We start from the raw sequence: 13,671 nt of genomic DNA on the forward strand, positions 1-13,671 counted from the left end.
TATCCATTGTATACATGAACAAAATAAGGATCTTGGAGGTCATACAGCTGGTAAGGGGCAGAACCACAACCCGAATGTAGGCTGTGCTCTCAGCCACTCGGCTGTCCTGCCACCATCCCTTGAAATCTAATATAGTATAATAAATCCATCATAAAGTTGGGAAAAGAGAATAGGGTGAAATTTAACACTTCCTGGACAAGTCTGAAGAAGATAGCAAGAGTAGGTCTTGAAGCATGAGTGGGAATGTAACAAAAGAAGGAAGTAGAAACCGTAGTCTAGAGAAAGAGGATGGTATAGCTGAAGAAGGGAGCTGCTAAAACTGATCTACCATGGGGCTCTTACGTCCTCTTTCCTTATGTACCACCCCAAATTGGATCCCATTGTCTTCCCCTTGCTGAACTTGCTCTTGAGTAGGGTGGCATGTCAAGCACCTCTCTCAGGACTATTCTTTGATCTCTATCCCCCAGTGAGATAAGCAGCACTTGGGGTTTAATAAGAAGTGAAGAAAGGTAAAAGGAAAGAGTCCTCAATAGATCCCTGTGCTCCAGCCATGTCAGCCAGATCCAAAACAGAATATGGATCACTGGGAACCAGCAAAATTGCTATAACCTTAAAGTGTCAAATAATACAATTTTCTCTTTCCACATCAGTTTTGGTAGGTTAAAAAAAAATAACAGGTGATAATTTAGTCTGAGAGATAAGATGGTAGTACTGTAAAAGGGAGACTCTGACTCCATAATGGAAAGCAGGTGATTTTTAAAACTGGTCCCTCCAGCTGTCTGTGGTAGAGTTTGTAAAGAGTTAGAAACACCTGTGCATATACCTTTCTCTCACTTCTCCCCATTTCCCCTCAGACATCCTTCTTCTTTTTCTCCAGGACTTGGTGAAAGGCCCCCTTATTGCTTCTGTTTTCCTTCTGGGATTTTCTGCTGCCCTTGTCTTTACCATGGCAGTACACGTTATCTGGTGCTCTGCTTCCTGCCACCATCACTAGCCTCTCAGTTGCCTGAGAGGCTAATAGCTAGATACCATGTGCTATGGCTTGAATATGGTCCGTCCCATCTGAAACCTGATCACCACTGTGACAGTGTTAGGAAATGGGGCCTGTAAGTGGCAATTGGGTCATTAAGAGAGATTAGTGCCCTTCTCCTGGGAGGTGGCACTAGTTGTTATGAAGTAGGTCTGCCTCTTTTTAAGAAATGTGCATTTCCTCTTCCACACATGCCCACTTTCCCTTCTACTTTTCTATGCATGAGGCCCTTGCCAGAAACTGAGCAGCTGCTGATGCCAGACTCTTGGAGTTTCCAATCTCCAGAATTGTGAGCCCAAATCTCTAATCTTTACAAATCACCCATTCTCAGGTACTGTTGGGGATTGGTCCTTAGATCCCACCTCACCTAAAGATATCAGAATCTATGAATGCTCACATCCCTTACATAAAATGGCATAGTGTTTGCATAGAACTTATGTGCATCCTTGTACCTAACAATGTAAGTGCTATGTAAATAGTTGTTACGTTCTATTGTTTGGATAATAACAATTGTTTAGAGAATGTCAAGAAAAAAATCTGTACAGTTCAGTACAGATGCAGCTTTTCCCCCTAAATATTTCTATCAGTGATTGATTGACTCCAGGGATCCAAAACTTGTGGATATGAGGGCCACTGTATTCTTACAGCAACTGTGTACTGAATGCTACAGTTTTGGAAAGCATGGTTATTTCACATGAGAACAGAACATTCATAGGTTCCTAAAAGGAGTGAGTGAGGGCACTTAGTTACTTTTCTCATTGCTGAGTCAAAATACCCAATTCCAAAAGTTAAAGGAGGAATGGTTCATTTTGGTTTTGTATAGGTTTGCAGAAGTTTCAGTTCATGGTTGGCTGGCTCCAAGCAGGGTGGCATGCTGAGGGACATCACAGAGGAGAAACAGTTCATGGTGGGCAGAAGGCAGCAAGCAGCAAAATAGTGAAGAAGTGGCAAGCAGCAAGCAACAGTAGCCCTCTTTTTGTCGCTTATATTCTATCCAGGATACCCACCCTTAGGGCAGGTAGCACTCACACCCAGGATGAGGCACCCTTAATCCTAGCTTCACACCAAAAATCAATCCCAGCATCACATCCTTAATTCCACATCACACCCTCTAGGTCCAGCCACCTCCAGAAAGCCCCCATCTATGACCATATGAGGCTTTGGGACATCTAGATACAATGACATAACATTAGTAAAGACAGTTTACTTTGAGCAATGAGGGTTGAGGTTAGATGGTAAAGTATGAACCTTCTTTTAAAAGGAATTGAACACTAAATAAACAATAAGTTTCCAACTATTTACCATATAAGGGCATTCTTCAGGTGTAAAAGAAAATATTTACTGTGTTCCCAACCTTGGGTTAGGTCTGCTGTATGTCCTTTTGATTGCAGAAGATAGAACTTATTTCAAACTAACTCAGGATGCCTCATGTGGAAAAAAGGTAGGACAGTGCCAGCAGAACCAAAAACCTAGAATCAGGAGCTGGAAAGCTCCAATAAGCAGGCAGTTTGTGCTTTCTAATTCTTACTCATGAAGATTCTAGTCATACCTCTTTCTGAAAACTGGCTCTCCCTGATTTCCAGAACACAGGGTCATAAGCAAGCAGCCTGCAGATTTTGAGGTATTGGTCCCTATTCTAGCTCCCTCTCCTGAGGGACGAGGCACTGCTAGGTCTTAGATTCAAGCCTGGGTCTCATGAGAGAGAATCTGATTAGCCAGTTTAGGTCAGGTGACCATTCCCAGTCACTGGCCAGGCAGAGAAGCCCACTTAGGGAAAACATGGCTGCCAGTTGCACACACTTGTGGGAGGGTAAAAAGAATTCTAAGAAGAGGAGTTTAGAGCTGGCTGAATCCTCAAAGTTGGCTATTTTGTGTTGTATAGAAAGGCTTCTCAGCACTTATCCGCCATTGGGGAAACTGAATAGTGCATTGGGGTTACCTTAAACAAAAGTGGAGTGTTTGATTTTTTGGAAAGAATTTTGAGTTTATGATGGAAGAATTGATCTTGACTTTAAAGGAGCATATGGCTTTGGGTCTTTGAGGGCATGGTTATTTCAAATGAGAATAGAAGATTCATAGGTTCCTAAAAGGAGTGAATGAAAGCCATAAAGACATTTGACTTGAGAGTGAGGGTTGCGATTGGATGGTAAAGTATGAACCTTCTTTCGAAAGGAATTGTACACTAAATAAACAAATTTAGACTTGACATTAAGGAAATTAAAATTATTAAAATGGAAACTGGACGTGTTCTTGAGCCATATAGACTTGGGGTTGCAACTTTCCTTTCTTGTAGGTTATGACTTGGGCAAGTTCTTTAATTTCAGAATCTTAGTGTCCTCATTTAGAAAATAACAGTATTTGTACAAGCATGTAGTGGGCATGTGTCCTTTTTGTCTGTACAGTGTTCATTCTCTTTATTGATAAATGCTCCTCAGTGATACTTCAGGGAATCACTGTATGTAGTTTGGGTTAGACTGACTTCCCTTTGCAGCTCAAGGTTGAGCACATAACCTGGCCAGGGCTGCCATAGTAACTCCCTCAAGAGAGCTGCTGGAAATTGTTGTAGTTTGTATATGGTGTGAATGGGGCTTTGTTACATGTGGATCTTTGTGTACCACACAAAATTGTCCAGCTGTACAAAGCTGCTCTGACTTTGGCTAACTAGAGCATTCTACCCTCTGGCCACAGATCAGAGAAGGGAAAGGGACTCATCTAGGCCAATGGGAAGTAACCACATCACACAAGATTCTGTCTAAGAGTGATATTAATACAGGAAAAAGAGATGAGAGAAGAGAGGCATAAATTCATCACATGAGGTCCTTGATCTAACCATACCTGAAGCTGTAATATATCAAATATGTTATCTAATAATTGTCGAGAGAGATAGTACTCTGTGGATTCCTTTTGCCCTGTATATGTTGCTGAATATGCAAGGCCCTGATCAGTTTGCAGCAATCATCTGTGAGAGATGCATTGAATTTTCCCTGTTGGACAAAAAGCGAAATTTCTTATTGCTTGGTAGAAAAATGATGATTTTCACAAACTTAATGTTCCTCAGCTGCAGTGCTGACCTACTGTGTTCAAAACATCCATCTGTGTTACCCTTAAAGGACTCAGGATCAAGGAAGCTGATGGAAGTGTGTTGATGCTCATACTACTTATTGCACCATGAGTAATAAAGTCCTTGATCTCTGATCCAGAAGTTTTGTGTCTTCTGCCACTATCCATAAAGTAGTATCAGATTAGGTTATTAGCTTATGAGTAGGGTAAAATTAAGTGCCTGATCTGACAAGAATTATTTACCCATTTTGTTTCTTAGACTGGAAATATTTGAAGTTCTTTCATTTATGATGGAAAGTTCTAACCAATTGTTTCCCTTACCTGTGATCATTTCTTATTTATTCTGAGTTTTCAAGTATATGTGGTCTCATAATAGATTATTTTATTAAATGACTATTGAATTTTAATTAACATACAATAAGCTACTCATTTAAAATATATAATTAGGTACTTTTTGAAACTTCACCACAATTAAGATAATAAACAGATTACTTTTGCATTTCTCACTCATATTTAAGCTTTTTACTATGGAAATACTTAAGCAAGCATAGTAGTAGAGAAAGCAGTAAGCATCCATGACCCATCATTTATCAAAAATGCTGCCATTTTTTTTCAGTCAGCAATGGCTTTTATTAGATATCTTAGATATATACATTTCATACATGCTTTTAAAGCTTCAATTGACAATTCAAAACAAAATTCAAATATAAATCTATATATGCAGCAGTGGTTCTCAGGCACAGAATTTAGGAGGTGTTTGGAGCAAGTCTTTTCCCTGGCACACAGTGGACATTTTGAATGATGACAGTGGAACTGTCCTAGTGACCTAGTAGCCTTGACTGAATTTCATTATTGTATACAGCTTTAATGAGTGTGATACTGATAACTGGAAACAAGATTTAAAATAAACTTTATAACCTGTATTTTTTTGAAGTTTTTAAGACCTAAGTGATTACTTTTTTCCTAATCTAAGAGCTCCAAGATCATCCAATGAAAATAATACCATCCATAAACTACCTGGGACATCTATCTGCCTAAGAACCACTGCCCAAGCTTATTCAGTGTCTTCAATCCTCACCAGATGGGGTAACAGGATGATGGATTTCTTCTCCATGTCCCTGGAAAGTGATTTCCTCATATTGTAGGCATCCTTGTCTGGCTCCCCACTGGTGGCTGAGTAGTACTCTATGACCGTCCAGTGCACACTGTAGCCCAGCTGCTTGTACATGTTGACTGCAAACTGATTAGACACTCTGACGAAGAGATCAATGAAAAATCTACCTTTTCTCTCTGAAATCTCCACCAGTGACTCCATTAGCTTAGCAGCCAAACCAAGGTGCTGAAATTCAGGAGCGACAGACAGTGCTGTAACATGGCCATGCCACTCCTCACTTGTAACAGAGCCTTCTGCTTTGCCCATGATGTAACCGATTAATTTTCTGCCAGGGGCCTCCGGAAGAATGAAATACTCTGGCCAGTGGGTGAGGTACTGTAAGTAAAAAGGAATCCCATAAGTTTCTGTAAGTGGAGAATCTGGGGGAATGAGTGGCCCTGCAGGGAATTCTGAGCTGCACTGCCTGGCTGCCCTTGTGCTACTTTTATTTTTTTCTTTTTCGAGGAAGGTTGTGTCTAGGGGCTGGGAACAGGATCCAGGAGGCATGGGTAAGGGAGGTTCCCAAGACCCAGTACTTAGGAGCAGAGCCACCACCAGTGCCAAGGAGGTGAGCTGCGTGGGCACCAGCAGCACACACCCTCTCCCCTGCACTCCCCCCTTGAAGTAAGAAGACATGTAAACAAGTCTGAAAACCAGACTTCCAGATCACCTAAAGCAACCCCAAAGGGAAATGAGATGGAACAATCTGATACTCAATCACCTGGACTCTCTGAACTGGCAACAAAAGAGGATCTGGGAAAAATGAAATCAGAAATAATTACTCAGATAACAGCAAAGATTTTGCTCATGGTGCAAGACATAATTAATAAATCTAGAGAGGACACAGATAAAAAAATAGAGGATCTGAGGAATATGATGGAATCCCAAAGGAGGAAAGAAATGGAATCCATAAAACAGATGCAAACAGATTTCCAGGACATGAAAAACTCCACTGAAAGTCTGTGCAGCAGAATGAACCAATGTGAGGATAGAATTTCAGATATAGAAGAAAAGATTGCAATTAATGACCAGGAAAAGAAAAATTGCTTCAAAATTATAAGGGAGCATGAGAAATCAATCCAGCAGCTGCTAGATGATGCAAAGAAGAATAACATAAGACTGATTGGAGTCAATGAAGAAAGAGGAGAGAGTGCAGATGACATAAAAAAACTGTTCACAGAAGTGGTGGCAGAAAACTTCCCAAGGAGGGGAAAAGAACTTGACATAGAGATAAGTGAGGCATATAGGACTCCAGCTAGCCTTGATCAAAAAAAATCTACACATAGGCATATAATAGTTAGGATTCCAGAAATCCAACAGAGGAATAAAATTCTACAAGCAGTGAGAGAAAAGAAACAAATCACATACAAAGGAAAGCCCATCAGAATCACAGCAGACTTCTCAATGCAAACCCTCAAGGCAAGAAGAGCTTGGAGTGATGTATTTCAAGCCCTAAAGGAAAACAGCCTCCAAACCAGATTGATGGACCCTGCAAAACTCTCTTTCAAAATGGATGGAGAAATAAGATACTTTCATGAAAAAGAGAACCTCAAGAACTTCATAAATATCAAACCAGCACTCCAAAAAATTTTAGACAATACCCTAGGAAAAGACAATGAGGATCACAACCCCAGGAAACCCAGCAGAATGAATCCACTGGGCGTGACAAATTAAACGCAAAGGGGGAGAATCCAACAAAAAGAAAAAGTCATGACAAGGCTTTTAAAGCTTTTAACTTCATCTCCCTAATGAGTGTATAATTCAATCTTGTTATTGTACTGGTTAGTATTTTTCTGATTTTAGAGATGCACATATTTCCTTGTGCTGTACTGGCTATTTATCATCTTCTTATGTCTACTTTTTAATTGGGTTGTCTATTGACGAGCTGTAAGAGTTCTTTATATATTCTGGTCATAGGTTATATGCATTGCAAATATGGTCTGTTTAAGGACTACTTTTCATTTTAATAATGTCATTTAAAATTCTAAATTTTGATAGAATCTCATTTATCAATTTTTTTCTTTTATACGTCATGTCTTTTTGTATACTAGGTAGTTCTTGCCTACCCTGAATTCATAAACATTTTCCCTTATAATTTCTTCTTGAAGTTTTATACTTTTAGGCTTGCATATTTAGGTTCATAGATCCCTTCAAGTTATTTTCATGTATGGAAAAAAAGGGTTGAGGCTAATTTTTTATATACGGATACCAGGTGTTCTAGTGTCATTTGCTGAAAACACTACCTCTTCCTCGGCTCTTGAATTGAGTTTATATTCTATGAAATGCTAATGTTAAATAATCTTTCAAAACTCAGTGGATCATATATTTGTGGTTCTATTTCTAGATTCTCTGTTTTATTCCAATGATCTATATGTCTTTCCTTACACCAACACTGCCTTCATTACTGTGGCTTTAGAAGAAGTCTTAAAATTAGGTATTAAACGTCTTCCAACACTGTTTTTGTTTTTTTTAAAAGTTTCCTAGGTCCTTTGTACTCCTACATAACTTTTAAATTTCAATATCCAATTCTTCATTTATAGCAAGTATACACAGACCTGAATTTTTATATATACCTTGTGTTTTCTAATCCTGCTAAATTCAAATACAAGTTCTAGGGGCTCCTAGAGATTTCTTAGTATTTTCTCTGTAGATGATCATTTCATCTACATATAAAGATTTTGCTTCTACCTTGCCAATCCTATCCTAATTGTGTCATTTTATTGCCAGACTATTTTGGTGGGGCCTAGGTTTCAAAGTTTAATGGACAGATAAAGAGTAAAGCCTATCTGCCCTTGTTCCCCATCTTAAGGAGAAAGCATTGTATCGTCTCCATTCATAGAAGGCATTCTCGCTGGAAGTGTGGAGTACATGTCTTTGATCTGTTGAGAAGGTTCTGTTCTACTTCTAATCTCCTGATAGCTTTTACCATGAACAGCTGTGGAATTTAGTCCAATACTTTTTCTCCAACTAGTGACAGGATCATATAGCTTTTTCCTTTCCTCTGTTAAAATGATAACTTTTGGGGGTGGATCTTCCAATGCTGAACCAACACTGCCATCCCTATAATAAAACCACTTTCCATATACTGCCAAATCTGACTTCTAATAGTTTGTTTTGTTAAACAAATTTCTATCTATGTTCATACTTTTTTCTTCTATTATCTTTATCCAGTTTTAGGATTAGCACAATGTTGAGTTCCTAAAATGAGGGGAGAAGTGTTCCTTCTTTCTTCTGCTTTAATTATTTGATATAATTTATCAGTTAAAATGTATATGAGCCTGTTGTTGTCATATAGGTAGGTTTTCAAGCTAGGAATATACTTTCCTTAATAGGTGCTATTCAAATTTTATATTTCCTCCAGAGTCAGTTTCATTAATTTGTCTTCCAAGGTACTTTTTTTTTTTTTTTTTTTTTTCTTTGGACTGGGGATTGAACTCGGGACCTTGCACTTGTGAGGCAGGCACTGGAACCACTGAGCTAAATCCCTGGCCTCCAAGGTACTTCTTAGAAGTTATCAAATTTATTTCAAAACAGATTTTTGAAATACACTTTCTATATCCTTTTAAATTCCGTAAAATCTGTGGTAATATCTCCTAGATCTTGATATTGTAATTTTAAAAATGTATAATTGGTATTATGTAACAGAAAGTAAAGGTCTAAAGGAACAGGGGAAGTGGGAGGGGTAGGGGAAAGGAAAAAAGAGAAAAGAAAAAATATGAGAAAAGGAAAAAAATGGAAACAAAGTCTTTGCAAATAGGGAAGGGTGGAGGGGGTGAAGGGAGGGCAAGGGAAGGGGAAAAAAAAAGAACCAAGAGGCTCATGTAATGGTACAAGATCCCAATGATGAATGTAACTGTATTTTATACTGAAAATGTATCAATAAACTTAATGGGAAAAAAAATTTTAAAAATCATGTCTAAAGCAAAAAAAAAAAAAAAAAAAAAAAAAGAAGAAGAAGCTACATGCCAGTAAGATGGAAAACAGAAGAAATGGACAGATTCCTAGATACATATGAATTACCAAGGTTGAACAAAGAAGACCTAAAAATTCTGAACAACCCAATATCAACCAATGAAATTGAAAATGTAATTAAAAACTTACCAACTAAGAGAAGCCTGGGTCCTGATGGCTTCACTGCTGAATTCTACAAGATATTTTGAGAGGAACTACTGCCATACTGTTTAAACTCTTCAATGAAATTGAAAGGGAAGCAATACTCCCAGATTCATTCCTGGAAGCAAGCATCACCTTGATCCCCAAAGCACAGAAAGATCCAACCGAAAAAGAGAACTATAGGCCAGTCTCACTAATGAACATAGATGCAAAAACCCTTAATAAGATACTGGCAAATAAAATGCAGAAGATCATCAAGAAGATCACACACCCTGACCAAGTGGGATTCATCTCAGGGATGCAGGTATGGTTCAACATATGCAAATCAATGTAATACACTATATCAATAGAGCCAAGGACAAAAACTATATGACCATCTCAATAGATGCAGAAAAAGCACTTGAAAAAATCCAATACGTATTTATGATGAAAACCCTACAAAAAATTGGAATAGACAGCCTCTACCTTAATGTGATGAAAGCCATCTATGTAAAACCACCAGCCAATATTATACTAAATGGTCAAAAACTGAAATCCTTCACACTAAAATCAGGAACAAGACAAGGATGTCCACTATCACCACTCCTGTTCAATATAGTTTTGGAAACATTAGCCACAGCAATTAGACAAGAGAAAGAAATAAGAAGAATAAAGTCAGGAAATGAAGAATTCAAATTGTCATTATTTGCAGATGACTTGATCCTCTATATAGAAGACCCCAAGAACTCCACCAAAAGTCTTCTAGACTTAATAACCAAATTCAGTCAAGTAGCTGGATACAAGGTCAACACACAAAAATCAATAGTGTTCCTCTACAAGGAAAAACAGACTCACTGAGAGAGAAATAGGGCAAACAATTCCTTTCACAATAGCATCCAAAAAACTGAAGTACCTAGGAATTAACCTAACAAATGAAATCAAAGACCTTTTCTCTGAAAACTATAGCACTCTGAAAAGAGAGATTGAAGACGATATCAGAAAATGGAAAGACATCCCTTGCTCCCGGGTAGGAAGAATCAACATAGTGAAAATGGCCATACTTTCAACACTGCTATATAGATTCAATGCAATCCCAATTGAAATTCCAGCAGCATACTTCATGGACCTTGAGAAAATTTGTTTGGAATAAGTTGAGACCTAGAATAATAAAAGCAATTCTAGGCAACAGAGACATGGCAGGGGGTATCACAACCCCCAACTTGAAACTATACTGCAAAGCTACAGTGATAAAAACAGCATGGTACTGGCAAAGAAACAGACCAGAGGACCACTGGAACAGATTAGAAGATGCAGAAACAACTCCAGACACATTCAGCCACCTCATCTTCAATAAAGGACCCAAACACCCTCACTGGAGGAAATATAGCCTCTTTAATAAATGGTGCTGTGAAAATTGAGTTTCAGCTTGCCAAAGATTAAAACTTGACCTATATCTTTCACCATGCACTAAACTAAAATCAAAATGGATTAATGATCTAAATATTAAAATAGAAACGCTGAACCAGCTGGAACAGAAGTTAGGTAGAATTCTTGAATATATTGGTGTAGCAAAATATTTTATGAACAAAACCTCAGTTGCCTGTGAACTAGCACAAATAATCAACAAGTGGGATCTCTTCTTACTAAAAGGCTTCTGCACAGCAAGAGAAACCACCAGCAGTGTGAAGAGACAACCCACAATGTGGGAGAAAATGTTCACCTACTGTTCCTCAGACAAAGGTCTACTATCTCGAATCAATAAAGAACTTAAAAAAAAAAAATCAGACCTCCCAAATTTAAAGACCCAGTGCAAAAATGGGCATCTGAAATGAACGGTCATTTCTCAGACAAAGTAGTAGAAATAGCAAATAAACATATGAAAAAATGTTCAACATCACCGGTCATTCAAGAGATACAAATGAAAACAACGCTGAGATTCCATGTCACCCCGGAAAGAATGGCTGCTGCCATGAAATCAACCAATAACAAATGCTGGCGGGGCTGTGGGGAAAGAGAAACACTGCTCCACTGCTGGTGGGAATTTAGACTGGTACAACCACTGTGGAAATCAGTATGGAGACACCTCAAAATACTAAGACTAGAAGTCTCATTTGACCCAGCTATACCCCTGCTGGGGATCTTCCCCAAAGAATTAAAAGAATCATATCACAGTGATACATGTGCACCCATGTTCATAGCAGCCCAATTTGTAATAGCTAAAATTTGGAAGCAGCCCAATTGCCCATCAAATGGAGACTGGATAAAGAAAATGTGGGTTTTTTTTTTTTTTTTTACAAAATGGAGTACTACTCAGCCATAAAAAATGAGAAATTAGAGACATTTATAGCTAAATGGATTCATATTGAGGCGATACTCTTTTTTTTTTTGGTACCGCGGATCAAACTCCGGACCTTGTGCTTGCAAGGCAGGCTCCAGAACCACTGAGCTAAATCCCCGGCCCGAGGTGATACTCTCAAGTGAAATAAACAGGACACATTTGTAAAGACCAAACAGTTTCTCTCATATGAGAAACTGAAAGTGTAAATAAGGCCTAAAATGTATAATAGATAATGTGAAATAAGAAAAGGGGCAAAGGGGAAGAGAAAATGGGAGGGGTAGGGGAAAGGAAAGAAGGGAATGGAATTAATATGAGAAAATGAAAAAATGGCATCAAAGTCTTTGTAAATAGGGAGGGATGGAGGGGTTGAAGGGAGGGCAGGGGAAGGGGGAAAAAATAAGAACCAAGAGAGATTATGTAAAGGTGCAAATTTACAATGATGAATGTGATTATAGTGTATACCTAAAATGTACCAATAAAATTAATTTTAAAAAAATGAAATTAATGTAAAAAAATTTCTGTAAGTGGATCCAAGTTGATGTTGAAGCAGAAGAGGTCATCACAGGTGAACGCCTGCAGCGTGGTCATTGTGCAGCTCTGCCAGCAGTGAAGCAGGTTAGCCACCCCATTTTTCTTTTATCTACTTCCCTCCTATTTTTTTTTGCTAGAATTAAAAAAATTTCAGATATATTATTTTACATATATTTTATCCTATGTATTTAACAAATAAGGACTTTTTGCTATAATGTAACCACAATAATAGCATAGCTAACAAAAGCAACAATAATTTATTAATATCATCTAAAAAACTATCTCTGATATTTATTTGCCCGGTTGACTACAAGAATGTCTTTAGTTTGTTTTTTCAAATCGAGGTTCAATCAGGAGCTGAGTGTGGTGGCATATGTATATTATCCAGCACTCTGGGAGACAGGGGGGAGGATTGCAAGTTCAAGGCCAGGCCGAATTGAAAAAGAGATTCAAGCAGAGACCACAGATTACATTTGATTAACATGTACCTACGGAATCTTTCAATCTATAAAAATTATCCCACTTTTTTATTCTCCTTTGCCATTTATTTATTGAAGAAAGTAAGCTTTTTGTGTTTGTGTTTTGATTTTACAAAATCAATTTTAGGCAAATTGTGTCCTTTGATGGAGCCAGGCTTACTCTATTTCTCATACTCCTAGTAAACTGGGACTTGTGTCTGGAATTGTGGTGACCCTAGGTGGCCATCAGCCACCTGTGGTGATTGAGCATTTTAAATGTGGTTGATCTGAATCAAGATGTGCAGTGAGTATAAAATATACACACGATTCCAAAGACAATTATGAAAAAAGACTGTACAATGTTATATTACCTTGTAGTATTGATCATTCATTCAATTATATTTAGGACATATTAAAATATATTTAAAATTAATTTTAATTTTACTTTCAGTTTTGCTTTTTTGATGTGACTATTGGAAAGTTGCAAATGATACCTGTAGTTTGTCTTTCTATTAGATAGTGCTGGTGCTGAGGCCTCATTAGGTTCAGGTTCAGTGTTTTTCTGTTTTGGCATGAGTACTATAGAGGTGAGGTGGTATGCTTCTTGCCTCACATTAGTAAGTGTAACATTCAGTGAGGGTTAATTGCCCTACTGAGAGTGCTGTTAAGCTTGCTCACTGGTGAGAAAGGGAAATTCAGGACCTGCTTGGGACTATCCTGGCACTCACAACCCGAATTTTGTTGTTCTATTGAGCCCCAACATCTTCAAAGAACACCAACCTCATGCCAGAGAGCCTTGTGACAGTCATACAGGAAGATAAAAACAAATGACTCCATAATTATATCTGAGTGCACACATAAAGAACACCATCCAAACCACAAATCATTGCCCTGTCAGGGCTTTTGTGAATGACTATTGCTTCTTTACCAGTTACAGCTTTAGCTTCACTTTGTTCCTCTGCATTTTAAATGGGAATTAAAATTTCCAGTAATAGAATCACCCATTTCC

At 38.1% G+C, this 13,671-nt stretch overlaps 1 protein-coding gene across 1 annotated transcript; it reads right to left on the reverse strand.

The window, feature by feature from the left end:
• Positions 1 to 5,144: 5,144 nt before the first annotated feature.
• Positions 5,145 to 12,261, reverse strand: LOC101708237 (N-alpha-acetyltransferase 20-like). The gene is made up of 2 exons (XM_021258574.2): positions 12,203 to 12,261; positions 5,145 to 5,619 (listed from the first exon to the last, which is right to left on the reverse strand). Exons 1-2 carry the CDS (start codon positions 12,259 to 12,261, stop codon positions 5,145 to 5,147), a joined length of 534 nt encoding a protein of 177 aa, XP_021114233.2.
• Positions 12,262 to 13,671: the final 1,410 nt, after the last annotated feature.

Source organism: Heterocephalus glaber, unplaced genomic scaffold (assembly GCF_053883595.1).
Source record: "Heterocephalus glaber isolate CG9 unplaced genomic scaffold, H.glaber_assembly_v1.0 deba00001504, whole genome shotgun sequence".
In the NCBI taxonomy this organism is placed as follows: Eukaryota; Metazoa; Chordata; class Mammalia; order Rodentia; family Bathyergidae; genus Heterocephalus; species Heterocephalus glaber.

What these genes read in the sequence shown, in the direction of transcription:
- LOC101708237 (XM_021258574.2), bottom strand. Translation starts at nt 12,261, where the DNA reads ATGACCACGCTGCAGGCGTTCACCTGTGATGACCTCTTCTGCTTCAAC. An exon ending in TGCTTCAACATCAACTTGGA is followed by an intron (nt 5,620 to 12,202) that starts TCCACTTACAGA and finishes TCCCCCAGATTC; the next exon opens with TCCACTTACAGAAACTTATG.